The following is a 12,500-nucleotide window of genomic DNA, read 5'->3' as shown; positions in this document are numbered from 1 at the left end:
TTTAGTGCTCATCTGTGCGGTCTCAGACTTTTATGCTTTTATGTAATTTATTATTAACCTACGATGCACAGGGCCACAGTAATCTGGAGTCGCTATGCCGGATACTGAAAACACACCACTTAACAGTCACACACACACACACACACACACACGCTGAAGGTCCTGTGTGTGATAGCTGGCTGTGCATGACTCCTCATGAGAGAGAGAAAGAGAGACAGCCAAGGTTCACCAAGACGCTTTTCAGGAAAACACCAGATTAGGTTAAAACTCACTGAAACAACATCTTGTGATGGGTGTGTACATGAGCGTGTACATGTGTGTGTGTGTGTGTGTGTGCGTGTACGTGTGTGTGTGTGTGTGTGTGTGTGTGCGCGCGAGTGTGTGTGCATGCATGCATGCATCTGTGTGTGTGTTCAGAAGCTTTGACCTGGTAAGACCATCCTTAAAAATATTTTCGTTTGCCGTAACCCGACCGACCCTGTCAATTTAGAACCGACCCAAATATTTATTTTTTCCCCCTTTTAGTCCGACTGACTTGCCGGTTGTAAACCATGCGTTAAGACCGATCTATTTTTTTTTGCTCTAAACAACCAATACAAATGCAGTAAAATAATATTTTTTTTAGTAGGCCTAAGTATTGTGAATATAAATTGCCTAGGCTACATGCAAACGTAGGCTCTCAAATAAAACCCTGTGGTGTCATCTCTACACCATTTGTTTACGCATATCACACTATGGCCTACGCTTCGTGTCATTCACACAAACATCTCGACAGCGCTTTTACTTGGCTGTGCAGAGATCTTTTCCCATTCCTTCTCCCCGCTAGTCTATCGGTGACCGTGTCGAAGAATTGAAATTAGTTGTGGGCTATTCAGCATTTCTCAATGGGTCCGCGGAGTCGTGGCGTGAATATAGGCCCGGTGTTTCGTCTGATAATTTGCTGCGCAGTTGATCAAGAAACAGCGGACCGACAAAAAAAGCAAACAAACGTTTCTGCTATCGATGTCATTAAACATGGAGCCACACAATGAAGTGGTGGTATAAGCGTTCATTCAATGCAGGCGTCTGCGCGAGAGACTACTGAAACTAATCAATAACGTTGGTATCAAATTTAATTTGACACTTAATAGAACGACGTTGATTTTTGGAACTTCCATAGAATCAGAGCGCGTGTACAGTAGATGAGCCCTATGACCCCAAAGTCTGCCATGACCGGGCCTCAGGTCAACCTACATCAGAATGAGGTTTGCAATGGTGCGCCTGAAGCCACGGGTTGAAGTTACGTCGATATGCACATTTGTTTAAATTCATACCTACGTAATCATCATGACCAAAATTGTACTTTTTTTTTTACTCTGAATCTTGAAAAAAAAAATATTGACCTACCTACCGACCCATTTTTTTTTTTTTTTGGCTGTTACTGCAAACAAGAATATTTTTAAGGATGGCCTAATGAAATGGCTCTGAGCTTGATTTTAGGCAGCCAGATGAGAAGGGGTGTTCCCTCCCTCCCTCCCTCTCTCCTTCCTTCCCTTTCCCCGTTCCCTCTCTCCTTCCATCCCTCTCTCCTTCTCTCCCCCATCCCTCTCTCTCTCTCTCCTTCCTTCCCCCGTTCCCTCTCTCCTTCCCTCCCTCTCTCTCTTCCCCATCCCTCTCTCCTTCTCTCCCCCTCTCTCTCTCTCTCCCTCTCTCGCTGACGTCCTGTTCAGTTCAGCTCAGACATTTGACCACTTAGACCAGCAGGAGAAGCAGCTCAGCAGCACCCTACAGCTACCAGTAGCAACTGCAGCATCCTACAGCTACCAGTAGCAACTGCAGCATCCTACAGCTACCAGTAGCAATAGCTACCAGTAGCAACTGCAGCATCCTACAGCTACCAGTAGCAATAGCTACCAGTAGCAACAGCAGCATCCTACAGCTACCAGTAGCAACTGCAGCATCCTACAGCTACCAGTAGCAATAGCTACCAGTAGCAACAGCAGCATCCTACAGCTACCAGTAGCAACTGCAGCATCCTACAGCTACCAGTAGCAACAGCTACCAGTAGCAACAGCAGTATCTTACAGCTACCTACAGCTACCAGTAGCAATAGCTACCTGTAGCAACAGCAGCATCTTACAGCTACCAGTAGCAATAGCTACCAGTAGCAACAGCAGCATCCTATAGCTACCAGTAGCAATAGCTACCAGTAGCAACAGCAACATCCTACAGCTACCAGTAGCAACAGCAGCATCCTACAGCTACCAGTAGCAATAGCTACCAGTAGCAACAGCAGCATCCTACAGCTACCAGTAGCAATAGCTACCAGTAGCAACAGCAGCATCCTACAGCTACCAGTAGCAATAGCTACCAGTAGCAACAGCAGCATCCTACAGCTACCAGTAGCAACAGCAGCATCCTACAGCTACCAGTAGCAATAGCTACCAGTAGCAACAGCAGTATCTTACAGCTACCTACAGCTACCAGTAGCAATAGCTACCTGTAGCAACAGCAGCATCTTACAGCTACCAGTAGCAATAGCTACCAGTAGCAACAGCAGCATCCTATAGCTACCAGTAGCAATAGCTACCAGTAGCAACAGCAACATCCTACAGCTACCAGTAGCAACAGCAGCATCCTACAGCTACCAGTAGCAATAGCTACCAGTAGCAACAGCAGCATCCTACAGCTACCAGTAGCAACAGCAGCATCCTACAGCTACCAGTAGCAATAGCTACCAGTAGCAACAGCAGCATCCAACAGCTACCAGTAGCAACAGCAGCATCCTACAGCTACCAGTAGCAACAGCAGCATCCAACAGGAGCACCCTACATCTACCAGTAGCAACAGCTACCAGTAGCAACAGCAGCATCCTACAGCTACCAGTAGCAACAGCAGCATCCAACAGGAGCATCCTACATCTACCAGTAGTAACAGCAGCATCCTACATCTACCAGTAGCAACAGCAGCATCCTACAGTAGCACCCCAACCCCCACCCACTACAGGACCACAGGTGGACATGGGGACTATAGGAGACTACAAGTCACTCCAGGCTCCCAATATTACAACAGATAGCACATAGGCACTCTTGCTCATTCCAACTCTCTCCTAAATGCACGCACGCACGCACGCACGCACGCACGCACGCACGCACACACTGCAGCTGAGAGAAGGAGAGAGACTCTTACCTGTAGTTCACACCAGGCCACCTCTACGGTTGTTTCCGTGTCGAGGCCCTTGTAGACAGTCTTGAAGGAGCCCCGGCCGATCTCGATGTCGAACTTGAGGAAGCGTCCGTCAGGCGAAGTGCCCACGGCTTTGGTCTCCACCTCCTCGTTATCGTCCTGCTGCTTCTTCTCGGCGGCCTCGCGCTGTTCTGCTTCTGCCCGAGCCTTTGCTGCACCGCGCTCCTCCTCCTCGCTACGCTTCTCGGCGCTCTCCTGTTCCGCTGCGGTCACCAGCGCTGCCGCGGGCTCGTCCGTCGTGTCGGTCGCTTCCTTCGCATCGCTCAGACACGCGCCGCCGCCGTCCTGCTGCCCTGGGGAACTCTGGGAGTCCAGACGCGCGTCCAGCTCACTGGGCCTCTTCTCGCTCACCTTGACGGCCGTCGCCGCGGTGACGACGTCCTCCACCTGCTCCTCGACGAGCTGCGGGGTGCCGCGGGGCTCGGGGGGCCCTGGGGGCGTCGGCTCACAGTCGGGCGGCGGCGCCACGACGCAGGCGGCTGTCGAGTCGCAGATGACGCTGCGGCGGAAGAAGCGGTGCTGCTCCGTCTTCATGTCGCGCTCCATCGTGTGGCGCCGCCGCCGCACCTCCGGGCCCGACCCGACCTTCTCGCCCACCCGGGAGTCCGACCCGGTACCGTTCAGCGGCCTGGGTGGCGGCGGGACCAGGAACGTCACCTCTTTGCTGTTGGCGTCTTCCGACATCTTGCAGAACCGTTTGTGTGTATCAAGCGCAAAAGAAATGCAGTACAAATAAATTAGAACAACCAAACCCCAAACGTGAACCCCAACTCGGCAAAGCACCTGTGCTCCACTCCAACTCCAGGATGCTGGGCCGTAACCACGGAGACAGACTCCAGGTGTGCGCACAGCGGCTCATGTGAGGAGAGCCACCTGTGGAGCCGGGACTAGAGAGCCTATCAACAGCTACAGTTCCTGCTGCGGGCGCAACAGTGAGGTCCGAAGGCCCTGGTGGGGGGGTGGGGGGGGCACTCTCTTGTAGATGGAGAAGAAGTGAACACAGTCACAAACTCGCGAGCACGGGAGGAGAGACGGCGAGACGGTCACATCCGCACCATCCATCCTGCAGCTTCCCCCGGACAGCCGTCATTGAACATAAGGGAGAAAAGAGAGGGGGAAGGTGGCGGGGCCGGTGGGGGCGTCCTGTGCTGTCCGATACGGACCGCTACTGAGCCGGGGAGAGCCTGGCAGAGAGACCCAATCCCAGGGCCAAGCACACTACAAGGGAAAAGAGACAAAGTTCGTTTTAAAACACGACAAGACTCGTTGGCAGGAAGATGTAAAGATAGTGGTTATAGTGATTCAGTTCACAGCTAAGAAACCATAAATAGTGAGAACTTAAACCACACGGCACCACTAATAGCTCGTTAGTTGTCGTCATGCATGTTAGAACACTATGAGCATCTGACCCCACTTCTGACTAAAAGCTGAAACAATGAACATCTTTTATTACCATCATTAGGAAACATTGTCACCGTCAACCGTGGATATTCGTTATTTTCATACAGGAGCTCCGCTGCTCGGCATGACATGACACTGCTGATAACCAGCTCTTACCGAGTCACCACTTTCTCTTCAGAACGTCAATTTAAGCGCTTTAAGGAAAACCGTCAACGAGTTAAAATGTGAGCTAGGGAAAATTGCCCGTCCATTACTAGCTTTTTTGTCAGCTGAAAAACGTTACCAGCAGCGAACAGTAAAGCCTAACGTTATGCCTGGTTCGACATGGGTTAGCTTGCCATCTCACTAGTATCGTTAGCCGGTTAACTTTACATGCCTCGAGCCATAGCAGAAGCTTCGGAGTTCATTACTTATTACGAGCTATATACCTGCCTATTTAATTAACGTTAATAACTGCTTCTCATTGGTATATGTAAAACAATTGCGAGTGGTATACGGTAAGACATTAACATTATCTAGAACGCTATTTCGAAGTGGTTGTCAAGTGTCAACCCAACGTAATTTATCAAGCTAGCCAAATTTATATCTGTTACAAAATGTTTCTTCAAAACGGAGCTGTCAAACAAGCAATATCTAACGTTAGCTAACATTAGCGGATTTATCTGAGGTTCTTCGATGTCTCAAACAGTCACTACATAGTCTCGGAGTTTAACATTGAATATGTCGCTAAAAGTTATAAAGTTCATTTAGCAAAAGTTGATATCATAAAAAGTTCCTTGACGTTAACATTCAAGGTGGCTAACGTTAGCTTCCTCGGCATAGAAGACTAGCAAAAGCCGGGAAATCAGAGAAGAACGCTGCGGATGAATATCATAAAGCCCCGAGTTCCACAGCGATATCGCGCTGTGCTGCTAGCTCGGCTACATTTGGATTAGCGCCAAAAGCGCCCCATCTCGCTGTGACGTCAAATCAACTTTGCTCAATGCAGTCGAAACAGCTATAATCAAGCCTCTTCATCAGCTTAACTTAAATCATATACCACCAACATGATCGACAATTACAGCGTATCATTATTTGAGCTTAGTTAAGAACTAACATTAGGCAGTTCGTTACAATCACATTAACAGTATCCAGTCCACTAACCAGTAATCTTCCCAAAGAGGCTGTATTGATACAAAGTAACCTTGGTTTGGTCACAATCAATGATTGCGACGTTGTGAATTAACATTGCAGCAAGATCCGTCCGCTGCTCCTACAAAGTCCTGTAATTTGTCAAAACCTCAGCACGGATATCATCATGCACACGGAAATCCGTACAAAACTCATTTCACAACTAGCTAAAAGCGATACACTTAAGTGGAATGTTGAACTCACAGTAGACTACTGCAATTCTGAAATCAGCTGATTATTCCAACCAACAACTTAGTGGGCTATCCAGTGACATCGACAAAAGTAGCCTAGGTTATACATACAAGTTACCTTTCGTGTTGGCTATAAATCCATTCTTCGCTGTCAACAAAGCGAGTGAAGTCGACCAGATTGTCAGAAGAAGTAATGCAATATTCCGCAATAAAATATTTCTAATAACGTCCAAAATGGCTTTAAAAGCACACACTCTACAAAGCAACGAACCCCATGCTGACAGTGTGCTTTGGCAGTCTTAGTCCGAAGATTTTAATAGGTTACGTTCCAAAACAACATTAACAGTTTTAAGCAAATTTCCCCTGAACCGTTTCAACGATAATTAGTCGATGTCGAAAAATGAGTTCCTCTATCTTGACACTAATATCCTATTCCTATTCTGACCACTTCCAGTCTCTACTGCCTCAAGTTTAATGCTTCCTTCCACTTCCAGTAGTCGAGTTTGTTTCACACGACTGATGCAGTACAAGAAAATGACTGCAGTCTCTTGACGGTACCGCTGGCTCGCCCAAATAAGTCCGAAATGGAAAAATGTTTCAATTCAGCAGCCGACTTTCCTCCGTTCTCAAGCAGAAAAGTGACCCTCCTAGAGCTGAGCCTCTATCTCACGGCTGGTTAGCTCCAACGCTCAAGTCACTCCTCCGAGCAAGCGAGAGATTCCAGCCCGTCACGGCGACGACTGAACTATCTGGTGAATACTGACAGTGCAACTACCGACCAGCGCCTGGGGGGGTCGCTTGCCTCCACGCTGCAGTCCGACTTGACTGGAGGCTAGCCGCCTAGCCTGTGCTAGCATCAACGCAGACTGCCAAACGCAAGCGGTAGACAGTGGGCTCAGGCTGGCTGGCTGGCTGGCTGACACACACACACATACAAGGATGTAAAAAGACGTATGTGCTTTAAGTATAAAGACAACCACTGCTCCGATATGGCTGTACATAACCTGTTGACAGAAACTAGTACGATAGTGAGAAAACTCATAATTTATGAGTTAACGACACACATGTAAGATCTAACATGATAGACTACATGTGTCACACAGAGCTGACAGATTCAGTAACGTTACTCGTGTTCAACACCAAGTCAAAGTCTGAGGCTCTAACAATTCTTCAGACACCACCACCTGTTCTTGTGTTAAATAAAGACATGAAAAATTATTTCTGTAACATACATCCGCAAACGGCTGCGCAGCGTGTCACGGACACCGGTAGATTGGACTCATGGCGAGTTGAAACTCTCACAGATCATTTAACGCTTGCCCAACAATGGGGCAGTTCAAAGTCATGGTCAGTTACTTCCATTTGAAAACTACCAAAAAACATGAACCTTCAGTTGAAAATCTCAGCTTACATGACAACCAACAGACCGATAGAGTTTACAGTAGAATTATGCTATGTCACATTTAGCTGCAGTATGTGGCGTTTTTACCTCTAGATATCAACTCCCCCTTCTGCGAGGCACTTCCAGATGTGTCCACTGCGCATGTTCAATCGAACAATGACCTCATCACAGTCCTCATCAACTGTGTAGTCCGCTGTGGATAGTACCGTCGCTACTGAAAAAGACTGTATTCCGATCGCCATAACATTTCACCCGCGTTTGATAGTGTAAGTTTGCTGTGCAGCGGAGCCTTTATATCGTTTATATTGTTGATTGTTTGACACAACAGAAATAAATGTAGCGATCTCTCTGTCGCGTTTCACTACAGTTCCCAGAATGACTGCGGGAACTGGGATAGGCTACGCGTTGCATCTCATGATGCGTGTAGCCTACTGCTGGATGTTGCGTTACGTATGTGTGTAATGTTTGGCCCATGAAGTTCGACCCGGTTTGACCCGTCTCGTCTGGCTGAATGCAATTCAGGATGGGAGAGCGCATCCCAGCGGCTCAAGCAGAGATTTTGAAGCTGTAGTCGCCTGTCGCCGTACGAATGGAACGCGCCGTTCATTCATATTGTGCTAAGGGGGGGGGGGGATTATTCTGCAGTAGGCGCGAGGCGAGGTGATATGAGGTGAGAGGGTTCTCAATGAATCAACTGAATGTGTGACATTGTTAAAGAGAAAACGACCATGAGAATGAGGCCTACTGTTGATCCCCCCCACCCAGGATATATAATGAACGCCATGGGGTAATGACTTATCACCAGTTGATTTATTGATTTGTTGTGACATAAACAAATAAAATAATCACTCAACGAAGTCAGAGAAATGTTCAGGGTTATTCACACGAGCAACAGCACAGGCAGACTGTGTTTTATAACAAATGCTATGGTGGCACAGGCAGACTGTGTTTTATAACAAATGCTATGGTGGCACAGGCAGACTGTGTTTTATAACAAATGCTATGGTGGCACAGGCAGACTGTGTTTTATAACAAATGCTGTGGTGGCACAGGGCTGGCACAGAACAGTGGGCAAAGGTGGCACCAATCAGAACACCAGAGAGTAGGCTACACATTCTAGAGCATAAATCACGCTGACTCAACTCTCATGGTTGGTCTGCTGACTCCAACCAGACTGGGTTTACACACACACACACAAACCCCAACAGCTAACCCAGTTATAAACACACAGCCAGACAGGGTTTACACCGACATTACAGCCAACCGCTAACCCAGTTATAAACACACAACCAGACAGGGTTTACACCGACATTACAGCCAACCGCTAACCCAGTTATAAACACACAACCAGACAGGGTTTACACCGACATTACAAACAGCTAACCCAGTTATAAACACACAACCAGACAGGGTTTACACCGACATTACCAACAGCTAACCCAGTTATAAACACACAACCAGACAGGGTTTACACCGACATTACAGCCAACAGCTAACCCAGTTATAAACAGAACACCATGCAAACAGTACTCTAGTCATGTCATGGCACAGCACCAGACAACCACACACAACCGTGCCGGGGGCACCCGTGGACTACTGGCTAGGGAATCTGACTTGTGACCGAAGAGTGGCCGTTTCGATCCCTGACTGGTAAATGTGGGTGAACAGCGCTCTCACATCCGCATCCACACATCCACATTGAGCAAGGCACCTAACCCACAACCGCTCCCCGGGCATCGGATCAAGGGCTGCCCACTGCTCCGGGTGTGTGTGTGTGTGTGTGTGGTACAATACCCCCAGATGAGTAAAATGCAGAGAAAAAAAAAACCTTGTATATAAGTATACTTGGCCAATAAACCAGTAATACTGGACTCCTCGGGTCTTTCTGGTGAGGTGTGTGTGTGTGTGTGTGTCTTTGCTCGTTTCCTTGGAGGAGGTTTCATATTGACTGTGCAGTGTCAGTAGTGAGAAAAGAAGTCCCATGTCAGGGAAGTATGACACACTCAGACAAACACACACTCAGACACACACACACACACACACACACAGACGTCAGCCACCAGTAGTAATAGCTGGGAAGGAATATGTGAGAAATCATGAAGATTGGGCACTTCTGGATAAGTTTTTGATCTTTGGCAGGGTGTTAGGTATAGGCCTAAGGTTTTCAAAAATCCATGGATACAAGTTGGGGTGGCCCCCCTAGTGGCAGTTATCCATGAAATCCAAAATGGCCCCTGGCGAAAAGAGAAAAGGTTATATCTCAGCTTCATTTAGTCTTAAATTGTTGTATAATGTATTTTCTCTTCTTCGTTTGATACAAGGAATCCAATTTTGATATGTTCTTCTTATTTTAAGTCCATATACACATGTAGTATTATGGTCATATTTATCTCATAAACTGTCAATATCTCTGAAAAAGTCACATTGAAATATTACTCAGGTCCCTAGACCCATATTTTACCTCCAAGGTATGCTTTTCTTTGTTGATTGGACAGGTCATTATCACTATAGTCTCAAAAATCACATGTTGTGACCAAAAGGACCATTGTTGAGGCCTTAAATAAACACAAATTCAGAATTATGCCACACTGAAAAGTTACAGTATATTAGGCTTTTCATCATGTTAAGGATCAATATTATATTTTAGTCAAATAACACAAAAAACAATTCATACTTAAACCATATACTTTCTAATGAGGAGACACAGCACTCAAAAAATCCTCTATGGACCCTTTCAAGAGAGTTCCATTATCAGCATCATAGTTGGCCCCACAAGACTTCCTTTTTAACATTCCATATGTTATCTTAATGCAGAGGAAGTAGATTGGGGCCCAAATAGAACGTTCAAGCATTGTTTTTGTTTACCTTGTTGAAAGGGTCTATAGAAATGCATGAGCTTAGTTTGTAACGGCAATATGGCAGTTGTCTACGCAAATCACACCCCTTCTGCGGCAAAATGTTGACATGTGAATACATTGAGCCAATCACGTGCTGTGTTGTGAATACATTGAGCCAATAATGTGGTGTGTTGTGAAGACATTGTGCCAATCATGTGTTGTGATCTCACCGCTGGAGCAAGATTGGTGTCGTAAAGCAGACGTCTTGTACACGGAGGAGTTCAAAATTAATGTACCTAAAGACAGTTTTAGCTCGACAAGCTAGCAACAAGCATTAGCCTACCAAGAAGGCAAACCTTAATTAACCAAGATTGCCGTTACATTGACAAAACACATTTGACCATCGCTGTCTACGAAACCAACATGGGATAAATATATAATATAGGACCTATCAAAGATACTTACCCCACAAAACCAATCCTCTTTGGCGATGTCCATGCTCAGGTAGCCATGTCGGACGGCTGCTAAAAAAGTTTGTATGTTGTTGTCCAACAGCTGATTCGTATAGCCAAATCTGATAGGCTTGTCATATTCGTATGTCAGTATCGTACTATGCTATTGGTAGATTGACATGGGCGACCACAGCGTTCGCCTGAACCACTAAGACTTAATAAAACTAATATTTCAAGTTTCTGCGTCACGAACGTCAGTGGCAACAAGTGGCATATCGCTTAAAATAAATGTATCCTACTGAATAGTAAAAAAACAAGTAGTCCATCTCTCGTTTTTCAAAATTGAACAGATACGCGGCTTCGGCCCACCGCCTAAATGTGGTACAGCAAAGTCCAGCTCAGTGGCACTTATATTTGCCCATACAGGCAACCACACAGCTACAGTTGAGGAGGAGTGAGCATCCCTTGCTGGCATCTTCCAGATCTGTCCAATATGGCACCCAGACTTTGGTTCTGTCATTCCATTCCCAACCCCACTCACTGGGGTCTGGAATTTCTGGAGTTTTGGAGAGGACTCCGTCAGACCCGTCAACCTGACTCCGCCAGATGGATTGCTTCGCATTTGCTCCGCATATCCATCTGGGAACTTTCCGTTGGAGAATGTTTGGGAAAAGGGTGAAAATACTGGTTAGCTGATTGGATAAACCATCTGTCTATCACCACCTATGTTGGTCGGTCCAAATCAACCAATCAGATAAATGAAGCGTTCTTCTAATGCCATCTTTTAACATACACGTTAGATAAGTAGCTAGCGTTAATGTTTTTAAATTTACTATTTGTATGTGACATGAACCTCATCAATGACAATCCCCCACCAAGTTTTCATGGAAGGCTACAAGGCTACAACTGTAGCTGTGAGGTTGCCTGTATGGGCAACTGTAAGTGCCACTGAGTTGGACTTTGCTGTACCACATTGTGCAAGTGTGAGGGAGGCTGTAATGATGAAGATTGAAACCAAAAATCTTTGAATAATACATGATGTTTAAGTATGAATTGTTTTTTTGTGTTATTTGACTAAAATATAATATTGATCCTTAACATGGTGAAAAGCCTAATATAACTTTTCACTGTGGCATAGTTCTGAAGTTGTGTTTATTTAAGGCCTCAACAATGGTCCTTTTGGTCACAACATGTGATTTTTGACACTGTAGTGATAGTGACCTGTCCAATCAACAAAGAAAAGCATACCTTGGAGGTAAAAATATGGGTCTAGGGACCGGAGTATTTCAATGTGACTTTTTCATAGATATTGACAGTTTATGAGCTAAATATGACTATAATACTACATGTAAATGGACTTAAAATAAGAAGAACATATCAAAATGGGATTCCTTGTATCAAACAAAGTAGAAAAAATACATTAAACAACAATTTAAGACTAAAGGAAGCTGAAATATAACCTTTTCTCTTTTCGGCGGGGGCCATTTTGGATTTTATGGATAACTGCCACTAGGGGGGCCACCCCAACTTGTATCCATGGATTTTTGAAAACCTTAGGCCTATACCTAACACCCTGCCAATTTTCATGAATTGCATCCTAGCTATAAGAAAAGAAGTACCATGTTAGACACAAACACACACACACACACACACACATATTAGCCACCAGCAGTGAGAGGAAAGATGTCAGCCACCAATATTTAGAAACCACCCTGACACCTGTCACTCAAGCATCAAAACCCATCATCATATTTGACACCTGTCCCTCGAGCATTAAAACCCAACATATCTGACACCTGAAAGTAATTGTAGGTGGATTTAA

The 12,500-nt window shown here is 45.8% G+C and overlaps 1 protein-coding gene and 1 long non-coding RNA gene across 2 annotated transcripts in view; both read right to left on the bottom strand.

Moving 5' to 3' along the window:
* wnk1b (WNK lysine deficient protein kinase 1b) overlaps positions 1-7,205 on the bottom strand; it is a gene marked incomplete in the record, with an annotated part of 170,545 nt that extends 163,340 nt beyond the window's left edge. Inside the window, 2 exon segments of the mRNA XM_076296205.1 lie at positions 3,169-4,443; positions 6,106-7,205. Coding sequence (XP_076152320.1) covers positions 3,169-3,909 — 741 coding nt within the window.
* Positions 7,206-8,311: 1,106 nt separating this feature from the next.
* Positions 8,312-11,037, bottom strand: LOC143136534 (uncharacterized). The gene is made up of 3 exons (XR_012989334.1): positions 10,692-11,037; positions 9,851-9,944; positions 8,312-9,623 (listed from the first exon to the last, which is right to left on the bottom strand). It is a non-coding gene; the product is annotated as an uncharacterized LOC143136534 (long non-coding RNA).
* Between the last annotated feature and the right edge of the window lie 1,463 nt (positions 11,038-12,500).

This window comes from Alosa pseudoharengus, unplaced genomic scaffold, assembly GCF_046254945.1.
Source record: "Alosa pseudoharengus isolate Yale_2024_CS ecotype anadromous, Long Island Sound unplaced genomic scaffold, YU_APseudo_1.1 YU_APseudo_1.1_scf_20, whole genome shotgun sequence".
Lineage (NCBI taxonomy): Eukaryota > Metazoa > Chordata > Actinopteri > Clupeiformes > Clupeidae > Alosa > Alosa pseudoharengus.
The sequence above is the reverse complement of the archived record's forward strand: the minus strand, read 5'-3'. Positions and strand labels throughout refer to the sequence as shown.